Consider the following 24,878-nt stretch of genomic DNA (forward strand, 5'->3'; position numbering starts at 1 on the left):
GTATGCTTTGTTTTCTTAAGGCCGAAGTATACTTTGGTTTTTAAGCGTACGCGAGGGTACAGTGCGCGTGACGCAACTTTCATCCCTTTGCACGCACAGGTCACACATGTGCATTGGTTAAGCAATAATCAGTTGTTCCACAAGGTGGCAGCACTGTCCCAGGCCATTGTTTCACAGTAGAAAACTAAACTAAAGAGACTGCAACAACAACAGACACCTGCATTGACATGCACTTGTGTGAGGGGGTTATGAAAGAGCCACAACTTCAGATTAAAAGAGCACAAAGACATTTTTATCGGTCATGACTTTTTGAGAAAAATAGCGCAGACACTGGACAAAGATGAAGCTTTCTAGAGTGCATGTGTAGACCGACTGCATTCACGTTCACACAACTATACTTTGAAAGGCTACACGTACCACTGTGCACATGACCTAAACAAAGTATACTTGGGCCTTTACACATACGTTAGCGTATGTGTACAGCTGAACACATAGCCTTTCAAAGTACACTTCATTTGATATTGTGCGTGAACACAGGTGGTCAAAATATATGCTCTAGAAAGCTTCATCTTTGTCCAGTGTCTGCTCTATTGTTCTCCAGAAGTTATAAGCAATAAAAATATCTTTGTACTCTTTTAACCCCTTAGCATTCCTGTAAAATTAGCCTAAATCGCCTAAAACACGCAGTGTACTGTGGAACGCTAACAGGTTAAACTAAAGTTGCTGCTCTCTCATAACCCCCTCACGCAAGCGCTTGTCAATGTGGCCGTCTGTTTTTGTTGTTGTTGTTGTTATTCCGTCTTTTTAGTTTCATTTTCTACTGTGAAAAAACGGCGTGGGCCAGTGCTGCCACCTTGTGGAACAAATGATTAGTGCAAAACAAATTCAATGCGCATGCACAACCTGCGCGTAAAATTCGCACGGTTACAAAAATCAGGTGGTGTGCTTACTTATTCTGGTGAAGAAATTTGCGTCACACACACTCACATAAAAACCAAAGTATATTTTCTGCTTGACTGAGCATCCAGCGACACAACTTCAGCTACATTTTAAAGGCTGCAGATACATTCACAATCATTTAAGAGGCTTTTGTGCCTCTTCACTATATGCAGAAAATTTTGATCATCCTTGTTTAACAGTGTTTTTAGAGCCACTGTGTAATATGTTCACTCTACTTCCATGTGGGTTTGTTGGTCCTGCTCGAGATGGAGTCTCTAATCTGTATGGATCTCTCTGAGAAACTGCTACTTTTAAGGGAGCGCTCTTGTCCAGACTGTGAAGGAGGTGTCTCACTGATTCGACTGGAGGCCCTTACACTCTGAACCCTCCTAATAGGTTTATCCCCACTCCTTGGCAAAGGTCCACTACTGACAGAGTCCGTTCTACCACCAGGCAATCTCTGAGAGCTACTCCTGGATAAGCTCTTTGATGGTGTTCCTGTTACAGCAGGTGAGGGCAAGTCTTTTTTAGTTCTGGAAGAAGATGCCACAGTGTTGCGAGCAAAGCTAGGCAAAGGCGAAGAACTTTTCGGGGTGTTGCTGGGACTGTCAGGTGTTCCTCCTTCTGAGGTTCCTTGGGCCTGAGCTTGGGCCAAGGCGCGCATCGTAGAACGACACATCTTTTCCTCTGGTGCTGGTTTTGAAATGTTACGAACAGTTTTGGCATTCGTTTTCTTGATGGAAGGTCTGTGTTGAGCCGAGTCCCTCACCCACCGAGAGGTGCTTGGCGTCGCTCCTCTTGGTGCCCTGGGATCCTCTGGAGGGAGACTTGAATGTCGTGTAGGTCTACCTTGCCTCTCGCCTCTCCTGGCTGGCATGCTTTGGTCACGAATTGGACGTCTGGGTACAATATTCTCATGTCCGGGAGGTTTTTCGACTTTCCTTATGCTGCTACTAGATCGATTCTGCCTTGTAATGGGCACCACTTTGCGCATGTTCTGGGTCTCAGTTGCTGTGAGGGTTCTTGTCGGACGGCTGGCATGAGCAATTGCTTTGGATGGAATCTTGGTTTTGACAAGTGTTGCTTTGGGGCTACCGGTCTGAAATGCTTTCTCGCCAACTCTTCGCCCTTCAGCTGTGTCACAGCTATCTGTCTCTGCTTCCTCAGTAGTTACCGATGGACTGACGGATTCTAGACATGCTCGATTGACCCTTCCCACGAGTGGTTCATCACTTGATGTGGACACAAAGTGACAATCGGTGGACTCAAAATTGGAGGAAAGGGAATTGGTGTCCTGAATAACTCTTGGAAAGTTGGCTTCCTGTGGCTTTGGGTTAAGTTCAGATCTTTCTTTTATGAGAGGAGAACTCTCAATATCGGAACAGTCCAACACAATGGAACAATCCGTCTCAGTGCAGTCCATAACATACAACACAGGTTTCTTACCGGAAACAGGGGGATCCAGAGGCAATGGGGTGTCACAAGTTGTTGAGGAAAAAGTACTCGAGTCTGCTTCCTCTCTCTGTGATGAGATAATTTTGTCATTCCATAATTTTTCTGGTTTAGGTCCCTCCTCAGAACTCCGACTAGATGGGGGTGTATCAAGGACAAATGCTTTGGGAGAGTCTTCATCCCTTTCCAGATCTGTTACAAACACGTCACGCTGGTTATCCACAGAAACATGACTGTTATTATTGATCTGGCTTGTTATCTCAAAGGGTTGAAGGCATGGAACTAGTTTGTGTTTCTCCACAGAGACACTCATGTGTCCAACACTTTGACCAGATGTCCCGTGCTTTGTGTTACTTATTCGAGGTGTAACTCCACCTTCTGAGAGAGAAGTGTAATTATTATTATTATGGCAGGGATCATTGTTCGTGTTGTAGCCAAAACTTGAGTATCTAGCTAAAGGACTGATGGGTTCTGTCTCAGCCTTTGGTGAGGAAGCTAGCTTCTCTTGGTAAGCCTGACTTTGTGGACCCAGCTCCCTATTATCATCCTGTAAGAGAAGCCATGCCATGGTCTTTCGTTGATGGTTCCTGCCTGAACGTGGCAGGCTGCTGAATTTTGTATAGTCACTTGCTGCAGACGCAGAGATCAACTCTGTGTGATGGTAACGGCGGGCACTTGCCGAGCGCCCCAAAGGACTGTGGGGGCTTTGAGGTCTTGATTGAAGCAGGAAGTCCAGGAGGCCTTCTTTGGTTAGGATGTCAACATCATTTTCGCTGCTGCTGCGACCAAAACCTCCACTACCAACCGCCTCAGCATTGGCTGCACCCCAGGCACACCGTCTCTCTTCCAGTTCCTGTAAGCGCCGCTGTCTAGCTTCCTCTTTCTGTTCCCTGTCCAGGTTGTCCTGCAGGAGAGTGGACAAGAGATCACTATAGGAGTTTGTGTTCACTGATATATGATCTGTAGCATGATTTGTAGCCTTAAGGCTGGGACACACCAAGCCGACTTCAAAGAACCAGTGGCGACAAAAGCCGGCGGTGTTGTCGCCTCGCATCAGCTGCGTCTGAATCAAAAAGTTGTGCTTGAACACACAGCGCAGGCTACAGTGACATGTGCATTCTGCGTCTGCGTGAAAGGAATTTACTGTGTACATCAGCAGCTATCAATAGTCTATATTCGTCATTCAAAAGGAAAAACCAAAACAATACGAGGTAAACTAGGGGTGTAATAGTATACAGAAGTCACGGTTCGGTGCGTGATTACCTCAGTTTTGGGATCACGGTTCGATATGAGTTCGGTACAACAGGAAATTTATTTTTTCATTTATTTTGAACAGACAGTAGTGCTACATACATGTAGCATGAGCAGTTGTTTTTGATTTGAATTAGATTGTATAATTTCATGATTTAAAGAAAAAACAGAATGGTCTGACTTTAGATCTGTGAAATTATGCTACATAAGGCACCTGTACAAAACAAAAACAGCAGACGGACTGAATGAAAATGCACATTTATTCTCTGACAGCAGGTGGCGCTTATGGAACAGCAGCGATACAGCGTTTCCTTGGTTACCGCTGTAAACAAAGCAGCGCTGCGCTTATAAACACTACTTTAATATGCATTATATGGAGGTAAGATGAAAAGAAATGCCATCAAAACATTTCTGAAGACGGTCGGTTCCTCTCAGAGATACATTCATATAAACCCCCTCATATTTGTCTTCCTATATTTCGAGCATTGCGAGATTGATCTGCCTGGTGCAGTATTTTCTCCTCTTTACAGACTTCATAAAAATTCCACACAAACTACATTTTGGGAAATGATTGCAATAAAGTTTGTGTGCAATTCTGGAATAAAGACCGGCCAAAATAAAGCTAAAAACCGGTTCTGATTTATAGTCGGTCGAGCGGTGCATCTCAAGAACCCCAAACTTTCCCACACCGCTGATTTAAAACAAGCAGGCGGTTCTTCGAACTCGCCTTTCTTGTTTTGGGTTGGCGCACAGATCGTCTCTTCTTCTGCTCTTTCTTGTTGTGACGGTTAGCCGTTGCATTACCGCAAACGATCAGCTTGGTGTGTCCCAGCCTTTAAAGTCTTGACAAATAAACTCTTAATTACCTTATATTTAATTATTTAATTTACTGTTTTTTAAATGAATCTTAACTTTTGCATGTTAGTCAATGTGATATGTACCTTTACAGCTTTTTTGAACTTTAGACAGAAATCTTGGAAAATTCTAAAGCACTCATCCAGTTTGAAGGTGTCTTTGTCTTCACAGAAGAAGTCGATGAGGGCATTACCCTCCTTGCGCAAGTCCAGCCTGCGATGTTTAAGGTCCTGCAGGGCCTGTGTAGAGCTCTAACAAATAAGAAAGCAGGTGAGCCATTCTTATTGACATTAAAAAAACATTAATCCATTATAGTAAATAAAATGAAAAAATAAATACAATGGAAATATAAAAAAAAAATTGAGGGAATGATTCATTTACCTGCAAAAATGGATCTAGCTGCTGTTGCAGCTCACCGTCATCCTGAATCTTCTGCTCCAAGGACCGTGTTTTGACATAGAGAGAGGAAAACTCTCCTTCTATATTTTCTACTGAAATTCTACAACAATAAAAATGCAAGTAAGCCAGAGAACGATCGAGGAAGGGCTCATAGAAAGTTTGAGTAGGCTACATAATGACTACATTTCTAAGAAAAAGCCCAACACTAACGAAGTATTAGTACTAGTAGTTAACAGTGTTGGGGAGTAACTAGTTACATGAAACTAAATTACGTAATTTAATTACAAAATAAATGTAATTGTAATCAGTTACAGTTACTGAGAAGAAATGTGTAATTAAATTACAGTTACTTATGAAAATGTTAACAATTACAAAGAGGGTTACATATAATATTTTCACACATATACAGATTTGATTGATTTCTTTCCCAATTTGCAGTAACTTTTTTATTTACCATTTGGGTTTATCTATATGCTTTATTTTTTAGGATTAACTGTTTTTTTTCCCAAGGCATTGTTAGATGCCAGTGTTTCCTGTCATAACTATACAAAGATTTGAAATACATAGCTATTAAACTATTTCTTGTTGTGATTTTAAATCTGTATTTAACCTCAGAACGTTCTCAAAGTAAATAGAGGTGCTAAAGTCTGATTTTGTGGTGGCTGTGCTTTAAAATTAAATTATTATAATCTTAATGCAAGTGAAGAAGGATTTTGAAAGTCTGACAGTAATTAGTTGTTGAGTCCTACTGACTTGTAATCTGTAACCTGTTACATTTCCAAAGTAACCTTCCCAACACTGGTAGTTAAATCAAAATAGATGTTTGGTAGTTTGGTTTGATACTGCTGTAGCCTTTACAGGATTAATACAGTATTAAAGGGGTCATATGATTTCATACAAGTAATGAAATTATAAGCTTCCTTGCATCAGAAACTAATATTGTTGTTACCTGACTGCACTCTGAACATGCGTTAGCTTCTCTGGGAACTTCAAAAGGGCCTCATCCTTCTTCTGCGCTTCCTTTGTGAGAAAAGCAGTTAAAATAAAACGTTTTCCTGGAACATTTACAAAAATGGATCAGTAAATCTGGAGAAAACTACAGTGCATCTGGATCTGTCCTACTTACTAGTGCCACAAAATGAAGCAGGTTCATGCCAGGCTTGTTGGCCTTCGTGTCAGCCAGAGAGAGAAGCGAGGACAGATTGAAGCCCACAGCATTGCCTGCGTAGCCACCCTATGAACACACAGAGAACATCAGTCAGTGTCTGCTCAGTGCTGTAAAAGCCATCAACCCTTCCTGATCTAAAAATGTCAGGGAATGTTTTGGAGGAGTAGTTGAAAAGAAAGAGCAAAGGTGAAAAGAGGATTGGGGGAAATGTCCACAAAAAGGGGGAAGATGAGGGGTAAAGGAACACTGGAAAGACAATAAACGAAGAGACAGAAAGAGACTTACTGCATTCATGATATTTCCCGCTTGGAGAACCAAGTGTAGAATGGCATGGAGCTCTTCACAAGCCATTAGTTCTGTGGAATAATCAATGGAAACTGAATTAAATTACAATTACACAACACCAACACTCTAAATGCTATCCTTTCTACTGTCTAAAGACATTTAAAGGAATCGAATCCGCATTTAAGTTAGAAAAAAGTGCTGACGGCATGACGACTGCTAGAATTAGTTCATGCAAGATTAATAAAACTCAATTTGAGTTTTGCTAAAGGCTCCCAGCATTAATGGAGTGCCATATCTTTACGTTTCAGCGCTGCTGAGGAGTAGAAAGGTCATGAGCCATTGGTTTCTAATACAGGCACAGCAAAAAAATGACTCTGTAAAATGCACGAATCGAAACCTTCTAAAAAGTTCTCTTTACTGTTTATTGGTCCACATTTGACAGTGGTGGAATAGTGCATTAAATTACACAGTTGAAAACGAGCAATAGTCCACAGAGGTCAAAATAAAAGGCATGCAAGACCCCTCAAAGTGTTTTGCATGCTTAGCTGGAAAAATGACATTTGTGACCCTGCAGCACAAAACCAGTCATAAGGGTCATTTTTTTGAAATTGAGATTTATGCATCATCTGAACGCTTAATAAATAAGCTTTCCATTGATGTATGGTTTGTTAGGATGGGACAATATTTACTCCAGATGAAAGTAAAAAATTCCTCCAAAACATGACATAAACATCAGAATGTCCTTACCTTCAGTAGCCCGACGCACGATGTTAATCTCATGATTCATGACCGCACAGGACGGGAGGAACTCTTCCTGAAGTACCATAGCCTCAATACGCACTTCATAGCTTTAAAAGTGAACAGACGATCATAACTGACTTGCCTTTTGTGTGTGTTGTTAGGTGTTTTGTATTTCATTGATAAGAGAGATCTCACCATGGCACTTGAATCAGCAGGAACATGAAGGAATCGACCAGAGTCAGCTTATTTGGGTCTCCTTTGAATTCCCGCAATCTCTTCACCTAGTGATTTATTAGTAGATTTATTGTAGATCCTTTATTATAATACAGATTACCTTTGCTGTCATCTAACACTTAATGTTAATCTTTAAAGCACTAATAATTTAATAATTAAATAATAACAATCTTTAGCAAACATCAAGCTTAATGTCCATTTTTCATTATGTTGTCATGAAAATAGTATGCATAGTATAAATTTAAATTTCTGCCATTTATCAATTCCTGTATATAACACACCTAATTATTAGCCAGAAATATTAAAATCGGTGCCTCCCTAATTTATACCTCAACATAGACCCATTCATCTGATTAAAGATTACAGATAGTGCCAAGTACAGGCTCTAGTTAACAAAAATAAATTAATATTAATAATAATAATAATACATACATTTAATATACTAAACATGTCTAGTACACATTCCTTATAAAGTATCCATTGGCCCTAACACTGTTGTTAATGTTAACTAACCCTAAAACTAAAAAATCATACTTAAAACTCATTTTTGTTAATTGAAGTAAAGCTGAAATACAATAAATGATAAATATAAGATAAAAAAATAAGCAACAATTAGAAATGTTGCCTTGGCTACTAATTGAAATTAGATAAGTTACTAATAAAATAAATAAGTAGTGAAATTACTAAAATATAAAGAGATACAACTATTTATTAAAGCTAAATAGGAATAATAATTAAAAAAAAATAGAAATGACAAAAGTACTTAACAAAATTACTAAAACTTAAACTGAATTTAAAATTAAAACTGAACGTTTTTTAAAAAAATATTATGTAAGCTGTCTTTTCCATTTTGTATGGTTATTTATTTATCCTTTTTTTAATTTGTATTTTTTTAAGTATTAAGATTTTAAGTAAATGTTATGTGTATATTGTTCTGTTTTTAAAAAAAAAGTTAATAAAAACACAGCTTAAAAAAATGAAAAATGAAAAACTAATTCAAAATGTTAATACTAAAATAGTATATAAATAATACTAAAATAACACTCGCTGGCATCAGCGATGCATCTCCAGCAACCGCTTGTGATTGCATTTTATTGAGAGGAGGCTCTGATTTTGTAACTACATATACGTCACTTAATACATCAGTATGTCACTGCATGCTGATATCAAAACCTTGTTTCGGTGTAATGATTATTTGTTACAGGAGTTGTCTTTTAATGTTGTTTGGGACACATTAGGATGCATTAATGCAGCAAATACACTACAAATGCGACGTGGCTAAATGCATCTCTGACTGCCAGCAAATGTGTCAAATGTGTTTATAACACACATTGTATCTCGTTTACTCCTGTATGTGTTGCTGTACATTTGTGATGTTATTAGCAGCTGCCATTCACCAGAAATGGGGCCATACACAAATACAGTGTACATGTAAGATAAGTCTCACCTCCTGTGCTTCTGGTAGAAGTTTGAGCAGTTCTTTCAGCGGTTCTGCTCCATATTGCTTACTGTTGCCCAGACGAATGTCTTCTACTATTGCATGATTGGACCTGAGGGAGAAAAACACACGTACAAAACAGACGATTCAGTTTTGGCTCTGCTTCAGCCATGCAACTGGTCAGTGCATGAGATTAACCCTTTGTAGGACACTTCAGTGTATGATGCAGAGAAACCTGTACCTTCACAATATTGGACAAATTACTATGTACTTACAGTACATCAAATTAAGCATAAGGTAAGGTTAGGGGTATATTACACTGCATACCATCAACACTGGCTCTAAAAACTATATACAAGTCTGAAGGTATGTCACAATAGCAATAAGCTAGGAATTGTGACTATACAAATTTATATGAATTATGGTGTCCACAAATCCCCATTACCAAACATTTGATATCCAACATAAAATAAATTCAAATATCACTATTTGCACTCGACAAGAATCAAATCCTGCTAAAAGTTCACTCTACTGTTTATCGGTCCACACTTTTGCCTGCTTCGCTGAAAAAAATGACAATTATTACTCCTGATTAAATTTCAAAAATCATCAAAAATATGATGTAAACATGAGAACGTAGTATGTTCTTATCTTCAGTAGCCCAATGCACAATGTTCATCTCACAACTCATTACTTATAATAAAACAAGTACTAAAATTACTAAAATTTAAAGACATATACAAATTTAATCTAAATAGAAATATTAAAAAAACTAATAAAAATAAGTGCAATACTTAACAAAACGACTAAAAAGAATAAATTCAAAATAAATTCAAAATGTTAATAAATACTAAAACAGTATATAAATAATACTAAATTAACACTCAGTCCTAGTACTCAGCCTATTATCTAGTGATGAAAAAAACTCACTTAACCTCAAATTGTTGACTGAGATAATATTTAGTATATTTTATCTTATCCTGCATTTTACATACGCTGCAGTAGTAATATAGATATTTGAAGAACTGTTTGATTACCAACTTCTTCAAAATGCCTTCTTTTGTATTCAACGGCACACAAAAATCCCGTACAAGCAAAACACAATGATTTTTAACCATTTAACTACTGACTGATTGCCAAAAGTGAGCACATACTGTATACTGTCCCCCCTGGAAATCTGCATTTGACCTGTTTTCTAACATGCTTTGGTGATTACCTCTCTTCATAAAACACAAAATGAATATGTCTCTAGATAACGACTCTTTCAAATACGAATAATAAGTCGAAAAGGTGTGAAAACGTTGCACAAAAAACATGACAAGTGCATTGCTTTTTTCCCCCCGATGCTTTGTTTGTGAAGCCTGGGACTAACTGTAACAATGTCTCCTGCATGAGTGACATAAATATGATTTAACTAACTGATCACAGAAGAAAGCATTGTCTTTTTGCATAATCATTTACAGTGCTGCTGTCCACATTGAGGATGTGGAAAAACCTGTTCAAAAATAAACAAAATCTAGTACTCGTCACAGTGAATGCAGACGGCATCCTCATGTGAACTTGCAAGCATCAATCAGAACCTGAAAGCTATTGATCTTTACACAAGAGCATCGGATTTCCCTTGACCGCCAGATCCTATTTCTGTGCTGGAGCTCATGCACACGCAGGTTTTTACACATGATGACGCTGATTAACTTACTTCTTGAACTGTTTGAGGAAGATCCCAATGTTCATTCCTCTCTTGGAGTCCAAGATGCTGATCTGGGAGAACAGAGGAATAGAGATGGTGATTAAAACGGATGGAAAGATACGCAAAGCACAGACTTGAGCGTAATTCCCATTCAAATTTTTGGCTTTCAGGTTTTTGAGGCACGCTGATTTGAATGCAACTTCCAAATAAATAAAACTGCTATCTTTGATGTTGCAAAATTACTAGGTGACACTTTTTACTTATTTTACAGTGTCCTTGTTACATGTTACATATGCATAATTACATGTAACTAACCCTAAACCTAACCCTAACTCTATAATAAGTACATTGTTCTATAGTAAGTTAATTAATATTACTAAGTACTTAAAGGTATAATTACACTGTAACAGGGACACCTTAAAATAAAGTGTAACCAATCAGTGACACTCTAAAATAGTGTTTTCAGTATCTTATAGTTTATTTTGTGGTGTGCATTATGAACACGAATCGCTCCATGTTCACTTTGTTGCTTTTCCAAACATTTTTGGCTTTGGCTTTTGTTACCATACAAACCGAAAGGCAAAAATAGATGCCAGCATTTCTAGGAGCATATTTAAATTTAAACTATTATTTAAATGTAAACTATTAATGCAAAAATAAAAGCCTTGAGAGTAACTGGACCATGCAACATGAAAGTGAACAACTTATTATTATTATTTATATTACTATTATTTATTTATTTTAAATAGTGTGGTAATTAGGTTCTAAAAAGTAGACAGTTGACTATTAAGGGCACACTAAATGAAAACTGTATCACTAAACTTAATAATAAAACAAAGTTGTGTAGCCCTGCTACTCGTTAATATAAAGTGCTTTACAAATTTGCTGCACATCAATGCAACTAAATTGAATGAAGGAATGCAACAGGAACGAATATCATTCTAGTTTCTAGAAATGTTATGAATTTTTATTTGAAATGAATCTTAAAGGGCTAGTTCACCAAAAAATGAAAATTCATTCAAATACGTAAAACTTTTGTCCATATTCAAAATGCAATGACGATTTTTGTAATAAACCCTGAGAAATTTCTGTCCCTCCACTCAAAGCCAAAATGTTCACACTTTAAATTATAGATCAACTGTGTTTGCTTGATGCATAAGAACAAACCTCACTGGCTCTCATGCATCAAGCAAGCATGTTTGAGCAATGTTTATTTAAGAATAAAAGCCTAAATTAAATCGGTTCATCATACAAAACAATTGTGTTTCTTCAGAAGACTTGGATTAAACTTCTACATTCATATGGATTACTTTTACAATGTTTTGAAGCATCAGAGTTTTGGTGTAATGGACTTTCCATGAAGAGACAGAAATCTCTCGATGTTTCGAAGATGAAAGAAAAAGTCTTTTGGGTTTGAAACAACATGAAGGTGAGTAACTGATTTTTGGGTGAACTATCCCTTTAAATGCTGTCCTTGTTTTTTCTCATTAACACAATATCAGCATTAGGAAACCCTCGGTAGTGACTCATTGAGATCTTAAACTAACTAACATGACACAGTCATTTTAGTGGCAACTAAACAGACACACAATCTGTCACTCTCTCTCTGACACACATTTACACGAGCTGTGTGTGATACGTGTAATTTGTGACGCATCAGAAACTCAAAGGAGTAGCTGGGTGGTGTCTGAAATTACAAACGAGATCACACACACGCTCCCCGCGCCACAAAAGCTTCATTAGATCTGCACAGGCACGCTCCGTGCCTTCGTGGATAATTACAAAGCTACTCAGACCAGCGTCAACCACACAAAACAACACAAAAACACAGCTGGTCACTTACACACAAATCGGCAAGCTCACAGGAGCATATGTTTTGGGTAATAGGGACATGTTTGTCTTATGTGGAGGTGGAAAACAGAGTTGCACACACCTAATAATCTTTCTTATAAGCTAGTATAAAACATGTTCATACATGATAGGAAATGCATACATTATAGGCAATTGTTAGCATACAAAAATACATCATATCATACAAAATAACCATCCAAATCTTGATTTCATTACTTTTTGTAAGGATTTGTACATAATGTTTACACTGGGATATAAACTGTATTAAACTGTTATAATACCAAATCAGGTAAACTCATTAAAAATATGATGCAATTCTATTAATCTTATAGATATTCATTCCATGCACCTAAAATGATTCATAAATATGGATGTGAATTGATCTCTGAAGTTGCTTTCAACTTCAATTTTTACATAGTTAAATATGTTCTAAATACATAAAAAAAAAACTTTTCAGTGTCTGTGCAAACTTACAAAAATGCATGTATATGCACGAATACCAACAATTACTAATAAAATCGTGTTGAATATAAAGATGTTCCACTGTAACTTAATATAGTCGATTTCAAAATGGAAAGCAATCTTTGCTGAATTATAAACAATGCAAATAGTTCAGTGATGTAAAGTACAGCATTCATTTTTGGGAGAGGTACAGTATAACTCAGTTTAGAAGATGCATATCAGTACTGATGTTCTGTAAGTGTTGATTATGGGATTTGTTTCTCAGATCTTAAATAATCAGTGATCCAAGTCTACATGTGATTATACAGTGCACACTGCAAATGTTCAACACGCCATTTTCCTAAATATCCTTTTTGACAGATTAACTGGATTAAATTGCACTGACTTCCAAAGGCCACAGAGCTGAAGCTCTTCAGAAGGCAGAGAAAACACAAAGAGAATCTCAAACCTGGGTATCTGGTAGAGATGCATGATTTATTGATGGTCAAATCCATATCGGATCATATGTAAAAGCAAAATTAAGCCAGTAAATTCCAGCCAACTGTTCATGGGGCCACATGTTGTTGTTTTTTTAAATCAATGTCATGCTTCTTTATTTTTGCTGTCTCTGAGAAAGCTATACTTATCATTGTGCTTTTATATAATAAATGTGTCCACAGGCATGTATCATTCTTTACACCAGTGGTTCATAGCAGGCCAACATTCGCCATTTCAAGCACATAGACATCTGAAATTTTAAGGTTAAATTTTACAAAATGTATATTTATACACTCTAAAAAATGCTGGGTTGTTTCAACCCAATTTTGGGTCAAATATGGTCTAACCCACCTGTTGGGTTAAAAAGTTAATTTAAAAATGTAACCAAAATTGAACCCAACAGTTGGGTTAGTCCATATTTGACCCAAAATTGGGTTGAAACAACCCAACATTTTTTAGAGTGTATCTAATATTGGCCAATATTGATATATAAGCAATTATTGGTTATCAGTACTGACTTATCTTTCTACATTGGTGCATCCCTAATATCTGGTAGCATTGGGTTTCTGTAACACTCATAATATGTAACTTATAGTGCATTTCGTGGCAGTTTCAAAGTGAAATGTCAAGTGAGTGGCACTAAAATGCACGTTACAGGCATGAATTGCAGCATTTTTATTAGGTTGGTTCAGGTATTGTGGCGGTTCAGAATTCAAACGTTCGGTGATTGTCGCTTAAAGGTTAATGCTCTATCGTAACATTCCCCCTACACCGAACCCAACCTTAAACTGGCAAAATGCATTCGCTGATGCAACCGTGCTATTTTAACTACGTTTTACGCAGCCTTGAGCTGTTTTGTTGAACCGTAGTTTCACGGGATTTGTGAAACATAGTATCGCGTGAGCTACAGAGCAAACCTACGGTGACGCCAACTTTCAAAAGTATCAGTTTTCAAATCTCACACCATGTTACAATCGTGCTTAAGTCATGAAGTGCAAGGAATTGTGCGAAAATGAGGCTTTCTTGATCGAAACTCTGGCCCTGTAAATCATGCTTTGTGTGAAATTCTTTTTGCTTGGAATAATTTGCCTGGGTGTATTAAACAGATACAAGTTGAAAGTATTTTTAGAAGGGAAGTTAAAAAATTGCTTTTTTATGATTGATTTATAGAATTTTGTTTGGTGAGTTTGGATGTTGATTGCACTCCATTTATGATTTCTTCGTCCATTGTTGAAATACCGAGGCCCACAATGGAAATAAGCCTAGGGCTTTTTTGTGTATATTATCCTAGACAGTTTTGAAATGTGTATGAATAAGTCTTTATGGGCTTTTTTGTATTATGTTTTAAATTTTGTCAAATAAAACAAACAAAAAGGAATAAAAGCTGTGCCTCCAGTGTTCATTTCAACTGGAAACTGCAGCCATTCGTACGTAAAGGTAAGTTTTTTGAGTTTTGCAGAAACGAAGGTAGAGGCATGTATTTCCAACGAGCCTGGGGAGATCTTAACACAGGTTATTCTATTCAGTCATTGTTAAAAATCAATTCGACTGAAATTGGAAGTTTCAAGACTGCTGGGAGTGCAAAACATACACCTCCCGTGTAGAGACAAAATAAATGACACTGTCTAACAAGCTGCAGATATTCTAAACGATGGATGATTCCTTACCTGATCCTTGCTCTCCTTAAATGAACCTCTGGATCTCCCAGGACGAGGATGTCCACTGCTTGTCTGGGTTCGAACCTCCTCTTGCTGGCCAAAGAGCTCCTCCACTGTCCTCACGTCAATCTGATACTGCTGCTGTCTCACTGCTAGAGTCCAAATGTTGGGTTTTCCCCGAACTTTCTCCTCTGGGATGGTTTTCCAGAAGAAGCTCCGCACCCGTCGTTTCTTGCGTGAAGCATGCGGTTGAGCCTGGGGTGGAGGTGGAGGAGGCGGAGGCGGTGGTGGAGGGCAAGAAGTGCTGTCATGTCCATGACTAGGGTCATTTGTGGAGGTTGTAGAGGGTTCAGATGGCAGCGGTTTTACTATTGGTGTGGTACAGTCGCTTGCCGACTCCTCCGCAGCAGTCACGCTTGCCATGACAAGCATTACATTAGCAATGACACCAGTCCTGGAGGACCAGGATGTGAGGGGAAATTTATACAACTCCTAACAATTCGGGACAGCCTCTAGGTGGTGTCTGTTGGAGTCCCAAGGTCTCTCTCACTCATAGTCGCTAACACAACTAACAGCCGGGTAAATAATGAGTCTTTCCTCTAGCCGAATATGCGCGGAGTTCATTCTTAATTAGAATTTAGTGCAAAGGATTTAGAACTGAATGCTGTCACAAAACTGTCTGCTCTGACAATAATGAGGAACGATGGACACGGGTGTTTCGCAGCCCCCTTAAGCCAATGTCTTGACATTCTCACATATTTTGTCTTCACTTCTTCTACCTAGTGCCATGATGCCGTGCTGTTGCTTCCAAGCTTTTGCCCACTGCGGTGTGGTCAGAGGTCAAACCCTTGAAACTGCAAGAGGGACAAAACACACACACATATACAAAATTAAAATTACTGTGGTGCAGTCAGGCGAAGGAACTTGGAACCTACAAACAGAGGAAATGAGAAAGTAACAGACATCAAAAGAGATGTGGTTGTACACTTAAGGAAAGGCCCCAGTAGGAAATGCTATTGTTCACTGGGGCCAGCCTGCTATGTGTAAAAATGATCTTGACAGACGAACCAAATCTTCACTAATAAAAACTCACACAGGGAACTTTCAAGGGATTTGTACTTCTCATGGCAGCACTCATCATCAAATACCTTTACATAACACACTGTAGTTACATAACACGTGGCTACATTAAAGGAGTAGTTCACTTACAGAATACCTATGTCATCCAAGACGTCTTCAGCCGCAAAGAAATTAAGGTTTTTGTAGAAAATATTCCAGGATTTTTCTCCATATAATGGACTTCAATGGGGACCAACGGGCTGAAGGTACAAATTGCAGCTTCAAAGAGCTCTACACGATCCCAGCCGAGGAATAAGGCTCTTATCTAGAGAAACCATCGCTCATTTTCTAAAAAAAATAAAAATGTATATTCTTTTTAACCACAAATGCTCGTCTTGCTCTAGCTGGACTCCACGCATGCTAACACCAGCTAAAATACTACTGAATGCACCTATACAATGTAGCTAAAAAGTGTCAAACATGGTAATCAAGAACGCTGCTCAAGGAGTAAACGATCTAAACACTGTTCTTGTCTATTTGCTGGTAACTCATTTTATGCTACTATAAATTAATATTGGTGAACGTATTAGCCATTCAATGCAGAATTACATAATTAGAATAGTTTTCATACTGGTGATTCACTCGTGCCGCATCTGTTATTTGAATATGCAAAGCAGCCGACATCAAAGTAAAGTGAGGTTGTCATGGAGACCAGCCAACAACCAGTTCTCAAAAAAAGCAGCTACTTCACACAAAAAAATGTGCAAAGATTTACAAGCAGATCTGTAAAAAACAAAAAAGACATTGCTTATTTTCTATTATTTTGATCATGTATAACGTACAAGACCCTGGTGAGCAGCTTGCATTGGTCTGCACATATCATACGGCTCAGGTGTGTTTGTATCACAGAGAGAGCAGAGTCTGCAGTGAATAGCACTGAGTTTCATCTTATGTGCTGCTGTCAGGAGTGATGTACTGCCGCCACAGCATTGTGTTATGTAACCTGTAGTTCACAGAGAGGCTAACGAGTCATAAAAGTCTAATTTCGGGGAAAATGCAAAAACACTGTAGTGGTAACATTGTAACATTGCTACTTGTTAATGCTGGGATTGATCAATGCAGAAGATGTTAGTAGGCTACAACAGGTTTGTTTTTACTGACAAAGTTAACTGTGGTGAAAGGATGTTCCAGAAACAGATAACACAAGACACCAAGTGCTGAAAACCAGAGCTCATCATACTGCATCAGGCTCTCATTCGATCCTCTAGGTTTTTACTTATTAAAAGACAACTGACGTCACAGGAAGACTCTGTTTCCGAGTTTGGCACAAGCTACTATGCATAATTTATTCATATGTAAAAGTAGGTTTATTTTTCCTTTTAAAGTCATCTTCTTCAGAAGAGTTATGCTATATGGTGTTTTAACATGGTTTTGACAAATAATTGGAACATATAGACTACCGGTCAAAAGTTTGGGATCAGAACAGTTTTTAATGTTTTTACAGGAGTTTCTTCTGCTCATCGAGGCTGCATTTATTTGATCAAAAATACAGGAAAAAATGTAATATTGTGAAATATTATTATGATGTAAAATAACGTTTTTTTTTTTTATATACATTAAAATCTGATTTATTCCTGTGATGCAAAGCTGAATTTTCAACATAATTATCTGACACTATAATAATATGATTTAGATTCCCACTAGACATCCAATTGGTCACTCGTGAGAAAATGTGGATGAAGGAAACATCATTGTTTATGAAATTAATCAACAAAGGGATAGTTCACCCAAAAATACAAATTCTGTCATTTACTCATCCTCATGTCATTCCCTTTCTGTATTGTGATTCACATGTTCTTTTGTTCTTTGTTACACACAATCATTTTATATTTTTCTGCCTGCTGCAAATCCAGATTTTTTTTTTAACCTCATTTTGGAGTGGTATTGATTTTCCAAAGGTGCTGTCACAAATACAATTTATTTTAAAACTGTTGAAACAATGAAGCATGTCCATGTTTCTACAGTATGTTGGATTATTTTTAAATACATAAATAATGCCATGATGCATTGCATGATGTAGACAGTAGAATACTTTATTTTACTGATAAAAAGAAAGGCTGTGTTTGCAGCTAAGTCTCTGGACTATGATTTAAAATACGCTTCGTCACAAATCTGATTGCTACAGACATTTTTCAGTATACTTGATGGATTTATGAGCACATTTGGAAAGAATGGGACAGTGTGTTAATAAACACACACACACACACACACACACACTCACACACTCACACACACACACACACACTCACACACTCACACACACACACACACACACACTGTACCCAGACCATTACACATCTGTTCACATGCTTGGCTGTTCCAAATTAATCCTCCTTAGGAGAAAATCTCCTAAAATTTCTCATTGTTTGTTTGTTAGTGATTAGTCCTTTTGTTTAGAAAGGATGTCATGACAGGATTATCTAATAAAGTAGATGGTATGCAGGTTAAATGCATAAATCTTAATTCTGTTCTATTTCAAAGGCTCTGTTCTATGCTCTGTTCTAAAGCTATTTCTACCTGATCTACCCCTTACATTTAGTTAATGTATATATAGGTTGATTCAGACATTAAATAATATTTTTGACCTAATTTAGATGTTGCATGCAACAAATTCAGATTTTTTTCTCCAGTGAAGTAAGCAACTGTGAAACAGAAAGATGATCCGGCAGCGATTCTTTAGAAGACACTCAGAGGCAGCAGAAGATACAAAAGTGGATTCATTTTCATCTAACATAACCAGTGTTGGGGAAAGTTACTTTTAAAAGTAATGCATTACAATATTGAGTTACTCCATAAAAAAGTAACTAATTACGCCATAACAGTAGACCTGCTTGCCTTTGGGTCCGTCTAACAGAAACACAGAAACACAGACAATCATCTTCTATCCAACTACAACTCTTCAGACAGTCTTGCCACACTGTTACCTGATGGAACTTACACCGAGGTTTGAAACGCTCTTCTCGTAGATTGATTTCCAGTACGTCTGGCAATAACCCACACACCGGATATCTGATACTGTACCTTCAGAGGAATATCTGGGTGCAATGAACAGAACCAAAACAAAGACCCTTTGAGAGATTAATAAATACTTGCAGATTCAAGTCTTAATGGTGCTTGTGCTTTGGATTCAGCATTTGGTGCAAGTGTGTCTCTGTATGCCAGCCATTTATCAAAGTCCAAACCCCCACAGGGTCTTGAGAAGATTAAGCTGCTTTCATAAAGAACACTGATAGAAGCCGCAGGTTTTGTTTAAGACCCAGACATGCTGACGTCATCTGCTATGCAAATCATGAGGCCGTTTCTGTATCAAACATTCATGTAATGCCAAGTGTGATGCTGCTTGATGATGATGATTTAGAAAGGCTAATTAAAGGGGAATCATCATCTGTAGAGTGATTCAGATCAAGCTCTCTTTAAGTTCCTGCATACTGTATCTTCAGGTCATTATATTCTATAAATTGTGTATGAGTAAAACATTAGTGAGGCCATTATCACCATCAAACTATTCTACTAGTCAGTAACTGAGCCCACAATTATCTACTACTCTAAAAACAGATGTTACATAAAATGGAATGTTATTGTTGCAAATTGTGCTGATAAATATAACTTAATGTTACAGTGTACAACCGGCAGGCATTTAGCAATCAATTTTGGAAGCATCAGTAAGTGAATACGTTTTACATTGTATTGTATTCCAGGAAAACTGTTTATAAATATAGCTTTATCATACTTTATAGAAGCCCCATTTCCAGTTATTATTGTGTATTTCAAATTTGTAATGAAAACTTATAGTTTATATGTAATGAAGGAATAGTTCACTCAAAAATGAAAAATGTCTGGAAATTTTCTCATCCTCAGTTCATCCAAGATGTAGATGAGTTTGTTTCTTCATCAGGTTTGGAGAAATGTAGCATTGCATCAGTGTCTCAGCAATGGATGCTCTGCAGTGAATGGGTACCGTCAGAATGAGAGCTGATAAAAACACCATAATAATTCGAAAGTAGTCGTCATGGATAATATGGATAGCTATTGATATCATAGATATCTATTATGGATTATGGACTTGTATTTCAGCCGGAAGCAACAATTTGAAGTTAAAAACATCTTAATGCTGGATTTGTTTCAGCTTTTGTCTTCTCCAGATGTTAACTGATGGACTGGAGTGCTGTGGATTATTGTGATGTTTTTATCAGCTGTTTGGACTCTCATTCTGACGGCACCCATTCACTGCAGAGCATCCATTGATGAGACACTGATGCAATGCTACATTTCTACAAACCTGATGAAGAAACGAACTCATCCTAATCTCGGATGGCCAGCAAATTTTCATTTTTGGGTGAACTATTCCTTTAACATTTAATGAAAAATATAAATATTTTAGATTTGCAATCTATATTGTACATATTTCTGGCACATACAAACATTGTGAGAAACATCTTTGAAAAATCAAGAAATGATTTTGCATACACATTAAAATAAGTACTTTGTGAATACACTGTGATGACAATGTACGTTTGAGTATGGAATTGTAATATAGTTGTGATTTCGTACTGATGATATGCATACTATGCACAAAACCACATAAACACTGGCAGCATAATATGAAATGTTGAGCTCAAAATGCAGTGCATCTTTAATTTTATAAACCTCTCTTGGTCTGATTCTATAGGCGAAATTTTTTTTTTCTAATGTAACAAGTTCAATGTTTTTTCTTAGTGTGGTAGTGTCGTGATTTCTCCATGGCAAGGCTCTGATGAATCTTCTCCTTATCAAATTTAACCACAGCTGGGGGGCAGGGTGAGGCTTGACCCAAATACAGATTGAGAGGAAGATATTATAATGAAGAGGAAATCAGATAAGAAACACATCTGGACACGCATTTGAGAGAACTTCAAATTAATAAAATCGTCAAAAATAGGGCATCCAGTCACATAATATTATAATTTATAAATGTATATAGGATTTTTCTAAATGTACAGACCGATGTTTTAACAGAAGCAGTGCTGCTGGGAGCCGGTGAGTATCCAGCATTAGAAAGCTTGCTTCTCAAAGCCTAGCGATCTCTATTGATCACAAATAAAGCAGCAACAAAGACCGCCTAACAACTACACTGTACATAATCACACAGAACTCAGGGAAATCTTCAAGAATTCCTAGAAGACAAACTAATGCTCAAAGATGCAAAGTTCCAGAATGATCTAATTCACAAAGTACAACCATTTCTGTACATCACACACTAAAGCATCAGTCAGAACAAATCTGATATGAGAAGGAACTTTTAATGTGTCCTTCAAGTTTCTGGGAAACCCATGAGGGATATTTGAGCCATGAGGATCATCCTGTCCACTTGGGAAAGCTTGATAAGTGCACTGACTGGGAAACTGCACTAATGAAAAAGCTCCTCGCTGTCAATCACTGATACTGCATGTTGAGCTGTGGGCATTTATACTAATTCTTCAGATGCTTCGCTTTAATGTGGACTGAATGAGTGTTTAGTTGGCAGTCTCTCACACATGGACCTAATGTGAGGACTAGCAAAACACACACAAACATGCTCATATCACAGTCACTCACCGCTAACAGCCAATACACGTGTTCTCGACCACAAACAGATAAGATTTTCTGTCTCTCACAAGTCACTGCAAACTCCACCAAGTGGTTTAGTCCCCATAGGAACAGCTAGTAATAGTAGACAGTGAAATGACCGCAATAAAATATAAATAGCCTCATGTGCAAACAAAGAGAGTTGGAATAAAAGCACACTGGTGTAATCCAACCTCCCGGAATACCAAGACAATCCTAATGCATCTTGATATGTAGCAAAATTACATTCACATTTAATATCGAGCGGCTGTGCAATAGAACAACATACTGGATTTCTGATCATTTTATACAGGGATGTGAATCAGACAGTGGGGTCGATGGCAGGACGCACTTCGGTTGCTATGGTGACAGCAGGTGGGAGGGGATGCTGAAGTTTATGTGTGTGCAAAGGAAAGAGCCAGATGCTTGCTGGTGAATTTAGTCCCTGTAGAGCCCATTAGAATTAGATAGATGAAGTAAAACAACAGCTAGAACTGTTCACAATGACGGCAGTGTTGTTATTGTTCATTCAAACTAAAACTATTAAAAATCTGTTTTGGTATGAAATGAAATAAATTCTAAATATTGAAATACTGAAGAAACATTATATGGATACAAATGTGAACGTAAAAAGCTTGGGAAATTAGAAATGCTGCATTGGTAACTAACTGAAAAAAAAACACTAAACTTACTAGAATTCAAATAAAAATAAATTGAAGCTAAATAAATGCATTTAACAAAATGAGATAAAACTTGAAACTGAAAACATAAAAAATAAGAGTGTTTTCTGTTCAGATGCTGTATTTCTGTTATTGTTATTAATTCTGTCTGTGAATAGAAATTTGAGCTTTAATATGTCTGTGTTTATTGATTACAAATACACACTGTGATATTTCTTGAATAACTATTAAATGTCACCAATTATTTACCAAAAAAGGAAAAAGCTTAAAAAAACTTTTGAAATGTTGCATTGGCGGCTAACTGAAATAAAATAAGTTGAAACTAAAATATCTAAAACTTAAATTAAAATAAGTTAAATTTTTTTTATTTAATTTAAAAATAAATACATAAATGTATTTAAAAACAAACCAAAGCTTAAATAAAAACTGAAAACATAAAAAATAAAAGATCATTCAAAATACTAAATATTAGTAGGCCGTATAAATAATGCTATAATATCACTGCATGGCGGGTATAATGTTGTTTTCTGTTAAGATGCTGTATTTCTGTTATTAACTGTTCTGTCTGTCTATGAATAGAAATTTGAGTTTTAATATGTCTGTGTTTATTGATTACAAATACACACCGTGATATTTCTTGTACAGTTAGGAATAACCAATAGACGTCACAAACTATTTACCAAAGAAGGAAAAAGCTACACCGTCAGAACCCAAAACAATCCACAAATTCCCCGTCATGCTAAGATAGTGTTACCACAGTAATCTATCAAGTCAGTACTTTGGGGGCACTACTTTAGGGTGTGTTACCGTGGCAATGTGACAACAGACAAGCGCCCTCCCCCGGTGACCTCACCCGGAAAACTGCTCCTGAATGGATTGTCTCCAATTCATCTCACCATGAGAAATGGGATGGGCTCCTAAAGAAGCTGGCTTCAGAGAATTACAATAAAGCACATCCCAATCTGTGACAAAGCACTAGGAACAGCTCATTATAAAGAGCCAGCCAGCAGCAGGAACCTTCAAATGTCTATTTTACAGTTGTGCTGTCAATTCACGTTTATAAAAATGCCGCGATTTATGACAGATTTCAGATGATGTAATGTTTGCAGACCATGGTCAGGCTCAATAAAGGTAAATAAAGGAGGCACTGAAGGCTTTTGAGCAGGAACCGTGCTATAGTTTTCTTATTAAAGTCTGAACAACACGCTGAGATTACAGAGGAGCTGACTCACGAGGTTCCTCCAGTAACTGTGATCTTTAGGGACGTGTCCTGTGGCGTGACAGACATCACACTAAAGGCTACAGAACTAAAGCCGAGTGTTAATGAGAAGGAGGGAGAGTGATGGCCAAAACTGTAGAATCAATAAATGAATACACCTGTCAATCTGCACTACACACTCACACACACACACACACACACACACACACACCACACACACACACACACACAACCACACACACACACACGTTGGGTTTCCATGTTTGATGGGCTCGTTCCATAGGTTTTTCTACTGTACAAACAGTATTTTCTATCCCCTTAAATTAACCCTACTCCTCACACAAAACTACAGGCATTTTTAGATTCTCCAAAAAAAAATGTCCTCACAAGGTCAAAATATACTGCTATTACTATCCTCGTTTGGTCCCCATAATGTGGGAATACCAGGTACACACACAAACGTCTATTTGCCTAATGTGTGATGCCCATGCGAGAATTATTTTTTAGTCAGTCTGGGAATGCATGGCATACGCATATGGTCCAGTACAGGTCATTGCAAGAAGAAACAAAATCATTCAGCAGCTGAATTAACTGTAAAATCCAAAACGAAATTTACAGAACTAAACATGCAATTCAAACTGGGTTCAAGAACTTACCGTGTTTACAGGCTGAGGAAAAGATGTACTAATTTTTTTTTCTCCTGTTGCGGCAGGTGCATGTATCCGAGGGTAGGTGTGTGTCGGGCTCACAGACATTGTGCAGCGACGCTCAAAGATGCAGAGCATTACAGCCAGCGGACGCACTGCGCATGCGCGTGTGCTGAGGGACGAGCTACAGCGCATGCGCAGTGACGGGCTCAGGTGAATCGAGCGTGACGTAGCCTGTGGCGAGTGTAACGCAGATATTAATATTGACATACAGCGTATGTCATACAGTTTATTAAACATAAGCAGGTCTATTTGGCAACCATGGAGATGATGGAGCAGTGTCCAGATACAAATAGCAATCTGAGGGTAATTTTAGAACCACTGACTGAAATGTATTTAGTGTCTTCAAAAACTGTAGTATGAGCTCGAATCCCATTAACATTTTTTCCTAGTGATTTGCATACATTTTGCTTTTTAGGGAAACAAAATGAAGTTGCTTTTAGGCACCAGAGTCAAGCATTCTCATAGGCCTATTTCTTCATGTGAAAAATCTATTTAATCTATTCCTGTGTTTGGGTCTTCCATTCCTGTGAACAAGTAAATATATTAATCTAATATTTAACTATTCTGAATACAAAATGTTCCAGACAGAAGAAAATCATCCCTTAATGTCCCAAAAGCAACTGTGAAGAAGAAGAAGAAAAAAAGATTCTTCATACATATAGATTCT

The 24,878-nt window shown here is 37.5% G+C and overlaps 1 protein-coding gene across 2 annotated transcripts; it reads right to left on the reverse strand.

Moving 5' to 3' along the window:
- Positions 1-873: 873 nt before the first annotated feature.
- On the reverse strand, positions 874-24,233 carry LOC107757620 (FH2 domain-containing protein 1-like). 2 transcript variants are annotated; one of them, XM_016575154.1, is made up of 12 exons: positions 24,158-24,233; positions 14,910-15,754; positions 10,462-10,523; positions 8,772-8,874; positions 7,286-7,371; positions 7,097-7,197; positions 6,350-6,420; positions 6,023-6,130; positions 5,846-5,916; positions 4,879-4,996; positions 4,584-4,748; positions 874-3,295 (listed from the first exon to the last, which is right to left on the reverse strand). In XM_016575154.1, exons 2-12 carry the CDS (start codon positions 15,330-15,332, stop codon positions 1,172-1,174), a joined length of 3,432 nt encoding a protein of 1,143 aa, XP_016430640.1. In that variant the 5' UTR covers positions 15,333-15,754; positions 24,158-24,233; the 3' UTR covers positions 874-1,171. The 2 variants fall into 2 exon arrangements, with proteins under 2 accessions (XP_016430640.1, XP_016430641.1); XM_016575155.1 differs by lacking the exon at positions 24,158-24,233 and having other exon boundaries at positions 14,910-15,778.
- Positions 24,234-24,878: the final 645 nt, after the last annotated feature.

This window comes from Sinocyclocheilus rhinocerous, unplaced genomic scaffold (assembly GCF_001515625.1).
Source record: "Sinocyclocheilus rhinocerous isolate Xijiao unplaced genomic scaffold, SAMN03320098_v1.1 scaffold323, whole genome shotgun sequence".
NCBI classification, from domain to species: Eukaryota; Metazoa; Chordata; class Actinopteri; order Cypriniformes; family Cyprinidae; genus Sinocyclocheilus; species Sinocyclocheilus rhinocerous.

Coding starts and splice junctions, on each gene's coding strand:
- LOC107757620 (XM_016575154.1), bottom strand. CDS start 15,332: ATGCTTGTCATGGCAAGCGTGACTGCTGCGGAGGAGTCGGCAAGCGAC. Junction 7,372..8,771: donor TTCTACCAGAAGCACAGGAG/GTGAGACTTATC, acceptor ATAAATCACTAG/GTGAAGAGATTGCGGGAATT. Junction 4,749..4,878: donor AGCTAGATCCATTTTTGCAG/GTAAATGAATCA, acceptor CTTATTTGTTAG/AGCTCTACACAGGCCCTGCA.